Genomic DNA, 4,209 nt, shown 5'->3' with positions numbered 1-4,209 from the left:
ACCGCCTGTGCAAGGGCTGGGGGGGCCTCCTCCCCAGCAGCCCACCCGCCTCCCCTCGCTCCTCACCACAGTGCACACTGCCAGCTGCTCCGGCCGCACACAAGCACGGCTGGGGACACAGTGCCTGTGCCATGGGGACCCAGTGGTCTTCCCTGTGAAGGGGCCACCAGGGCTGCCGGCACCTCTGCCGAGATTCTTCACCCTGGAGTGGGGTGCTCAACGTCTGCCCGTCCTCAGTGAGCACTGGTGAAGGTCCTGGGGGTGGGGAGGGTGGTGGTCCCTGGGTGGAAGTAGAAAGTGGAGACGGGAAGAGGCTTAAACCAGTGTCCAAAACTGCACAGGAGCAGGTGGCCGGCGGAGGGCGGGATTCAGTGCTGCTTCCCTCCCGTGTTCCGTAAAGCTGAGCGTGAGCCTCAGCCAGAGACAGGGTGCCCGGCATCCCCTCGGGGGTGGCTGAGGTGACCCAGGGCCCAGGCAGTCAACATGCAGCACCATCTCAGTGCAGCTGTCCTGCTGCCTGGCCATCCTTGAGGGGGATCACAAGTTCAGGCCACTCAGCAACTTAGCCAGGCCCTGCAGGGAGCTCGCTGACTGAGCCTGGTGTACCTGAGGAAGGCAGGCCCGGCAGGCTGCGTTGGACAGTCTTGGTCCACGACTGAGCCCCGTCCTAAGCTCGGGAAGTGATGTGAGATGACAGTTCATTGGACATCTGAGTCCTGCTGCCTGGTCCCCATTGCATTGTCCACACGGTAAGCACAGGAGGGTCCCAGGGCAAACCTGTAGATAAGGCAGATTGGCTGGCCACTGCTTCCTGGGGACTCCCCTAGGGTACACTGCTCATCTTCAAGGCCTCCGCCCTCTACGGAGAGCCAACAGGGATGGGCAGCTCGAGTCCCGCCGCTCTCCGGGCAGTGGGATTGTGGGCCCAGATGGGCAGATTCTCAGAGCTTTGGTGCTCAGGTCAGGTCTTGGCTCGGGCTGGCCTTCTCAGGGGTCTTTCAGGCAGGTGACATCCACTTAACTTCTGTCAAGAGACGTGGATGGAAACCCGTATTTTACCATCTTGGTGAAGCTCGAGGGCCAGCAGCCCGCAGTGGGGCGGGCCATTCCCTGCGCGTACCCCCACATTTCTCTTGATTCTGTCCTCAGTGCTCAAATCCAGGCCAGAAGACTGTCCTGTTCAGACTCCTGAGTAGTTGTCCATCTCTGTGCGCGTTTGCATCTGTTTGAGGGCCAGAGAAAACACTCCCACTGTTCAAAATGCGGATGGCTGGAGTGAAAGGAGAGAAAAAGGCCGACTCACCTGGAGGCCCCACCGGGATCCCAGAGCCGAGCCTGCTGGGGGACCTCGTGTCGGGGTCCTAGACCCAGCCACCAGCCTCACCTGTGCGCTCCTCCCCCTTCAGGAACCAACGTCCAGGAGGCTCAGAGCATACTCAGGAACAGCGGCCTGCCCATCACCGCCGCCGTGGACCTGGAGGATGCTGCCAAGAAAGCCGTGGCCAGTGTGGCAAAGAAGTGACCCTCCTGTGACCCTCTGTGCAGCAGGGTCCCGCCCTGGGAAGGGGTGAAGGTCTCGCAGCTGCTCTCTCCATCACCGTGTCTGCCCACCCTGATCTTCCCCCACAGCCCCCCATCCCACGCTTCCCCACGTGAGTGCCCAGTGGGCCGGGACGGCCTCACCACAAGGCCCTGGTTCCCGGACCCCGAATCTCACCTAACCAGAACCCACAGGCCACCAAGGTCCCAGGCGGGATTCCCTATGGCACTGGCCGTCAGGGGTACAGGGGGACATCCAGGCAGGTAGCTCTGACGCCCCGTCACCCCGGGTGTGGTGCCTGATTCCCACACAGCCACAGTGTCCCCCCGGAGGGGCCTCGTAGTGAGTCTCCACGTTGACCCACCGTGCTTGCTTTCACCGTGGCCTTACCGTTGAGCACACCCTTCACCTCTCCCTGAGGCCTCACTCGTGAGCTCCCAGTTCAGGGCCAAAGCTGGTGCGTGCTGATGCTCACGGACCCTCCGACCCTCCGTAACTGGGTCCTGGCAGGTGACCCGGCACTGAAGGTCAGACTGGTGCTTCTGCAGAGCCGAGTCTCCCTCCCTCCCGTCCTCACCCAGCACCACCAGCTGAGGTAGAAAGGTGGGAAGTTCTCACCTGAGGGAATGTGGGGCTTTCCATTCCGTCCATTTTTGTGGTGGGAAAAATTTGAATTTAGTTTTTGTTCAAATGTTGGTGAATTTTTATCTGTAGGCAATTTTAAATAAAATCATGCTTCTTAAACTCTAAGACGTGTGCTTTTCTCATTTTAGTCGATTCTGTTCCTTGAACGATTTTTCTTTTGCTGAACCACCAGCACTCATGCCTTAGATGCTCACAGCTCCAAACTGCAGAGTCTCAGGTACCCCTGGGTCACTCCACCTCCCTCAGCCTCTCCCCTAACTGGTCCCACAGCAGAAGATGACTCAGTGAAAAAATAGGAGTATTTACCAAGCAGAAGCCGGGAAGCGCCTGAGCGGCGGCCACACAGAGTGAAGGGGGTGGGGGCTCCTGCGTGACCAGACCCTGCCTGTTACCGGCTCTCCTCCAGCCGGGCCTGCAGCACCCACTGCCCTGCCTGCTTTCCAGCGGCTCACGCTGCTCTGTGAGTTTCCATGTGGACAGAATGCCAAGAGCCCCGTGAACACCCGTGGAGGAATTCGCCTCCGGTCTCTCAGCCCTTCATCCCTCTGTGGCTTAACAGGGTGCTAGTGGGTGAAAATAGTACCTCTGCATCCTGAGATGAGGCGACTGTCTGCCGGTTGGAATTTCTGTCTTCACCCAAGGCCTGCTTCCCTCCTCATGGACGTACTTCCACTCGGCCAGAGGGGACGGAGGCATGGAGTCGTCCTGCAGTCCTCCAGGGAAAGGGTGAGTAGCCACCAAGTAACATTGGCCTTTCAAGTGGAGGTTGGTGGTCAAGGTCTTCCAAGGAAACCTTGGGAGGCCATGTGCGCATGCTGCTCCAGGGCACCCAACGCTGTGTGGCGTTGTTCCCGGGACCTGCAGGGTCCCTGCGGTGCCTATGGGGTCAGATGCAGGCTGTCCCCTGGGGGCTGTGTGTCTCCTGCACCACCATGCCCTGGACTTCAGACTTGGAAATAGAAGAATACTTCCCCTCACATCAGGTCGCTGGGTTTAAACCTGCTCTACTGTGGCAAGAGGGTCCTAGAAAGCCTGGCCCGCCCGCGTGTTGCTCCGTGTCCGGGAGCCTGCAGAACAGCACCTGCTGCACCAGGACTGCTCGCGGGCGGTGCCGCTTTGCTGGTCGGCTGGGACGCTGCAGCCTCTACAACCCGCCTCAGGCTCAGAGGCTGAGCCCTGGCCCTCCCATGGCCACTCCATTTCTGAGTCGATGAGCTCTCTGTTCAGACTCTGGTTGTGACCAAAACTTAAGCTCAGAGACCAGGAGATGACTCTGCTCCTGGGGCTGTACAATTGTTTTCCGTGGCAGATCAGGCCCAAGGCCACCAGGACTGGTCCCTGCTTCTTAGCCCAGCTGTCTGCAGGCCTCATTCTCAGGTGGGCTGTTCCACAAGGTGGCAGATGGCTGCAGGCCACCCCAGCACATGCCCTCTGGCTGAGCCTCAGCAGAAGAAGAGAGAGGGAGGGAGATGGTTAGGGTAGGAAGAAGGAAGGAGGCTTGTCTCTCCTGGGGATTCTAAGAAGCATCCCAGATTTTGGTACTGATGGCTCTGATGACCACTTGGGAGTCAGAAACCTAATCCTGAACCTGTCTGTGAGTTCAGGGTGCTGGGCTAGGTCCTTCTTCCATCCGTGGGGTGGCCTGAGGCAGAGGAGGGCCTCACCGGACCACCCTGCCTAGACAGGAGGACCTGGAGCCCTCCAGAGGAAGGGCACATTCCCTGAAGGAGCAGCAGAGCCGGCTACACTCCCCTGCAGGGCGGGCTGTGCGGGGTGGTTCCTGGGTGCGGCCTGGAGTTGTGTGGTCTCCACTCTCCCTGCTCTGTGGGTCTGTCTTCTCACAGGCCTGCAAGTCGCCAGGTTTCCCTGTAGGGGCTGCCTGAGCTGTCCATGGTGAGGGTGGATTTGTCTTGAGCACTGGCACTCACCCGAGAGGCCAGGGCACCGAGGCCTCTGCTCCACAGCACCTCCAGGGCTGGTGAGCTCATGGTGAGCAGTACAGCAGGGAGGGTTTTCAACAAGGC

General features: G+C 59.9%; 1 protein-coding gene across 1 annotated transcript in view; it reads left to right on the top strand.

Annotated features, from left to right (window-relative positions):
- Positions 1-2,290, top strand: part of Suclg2 (succinate-CoA ligase GDP-forming subunit beta) — a 140,482-nt gene extending 138,192 nt beyond the window's left edge. Inside the window, exon 10 of the mRNA XM_015494906.2 lies at positions 1,407-2,290. Within this exon, the coding sequence (XP_015350392.2) occupies positions 1,407-1,522 (116 nt within the window). The 3' untranslated portion in view covers positions 1,523-2,290. The remainder of the gene's footprint in view (positions 1-1,406) is intronic.
- Positions 2,291-4,209: the final 1,919 nt, after the last annotated feature.

The sequence above is a fragment of the Marmota marmota genome, unplaced genomic scaffold (genome assembly GCF_001458135.2).
Source record: "Marmota marmota marmota unplaced genomic scaffold, marMar, whole genome shotgun sequence".
Taxonomy (NCBI): domain Eukaryota; kingdom Metazoa; phylum Chordata; class Mammalia; order Rodentia; family Sciuridae; genus Marmota; species Marmota marmota.
The sequence above is the reverse complement of the archived record's forward strand: the minus strand, read 5'-3'. Positions and strand labels throughout refer to the sequence as shown.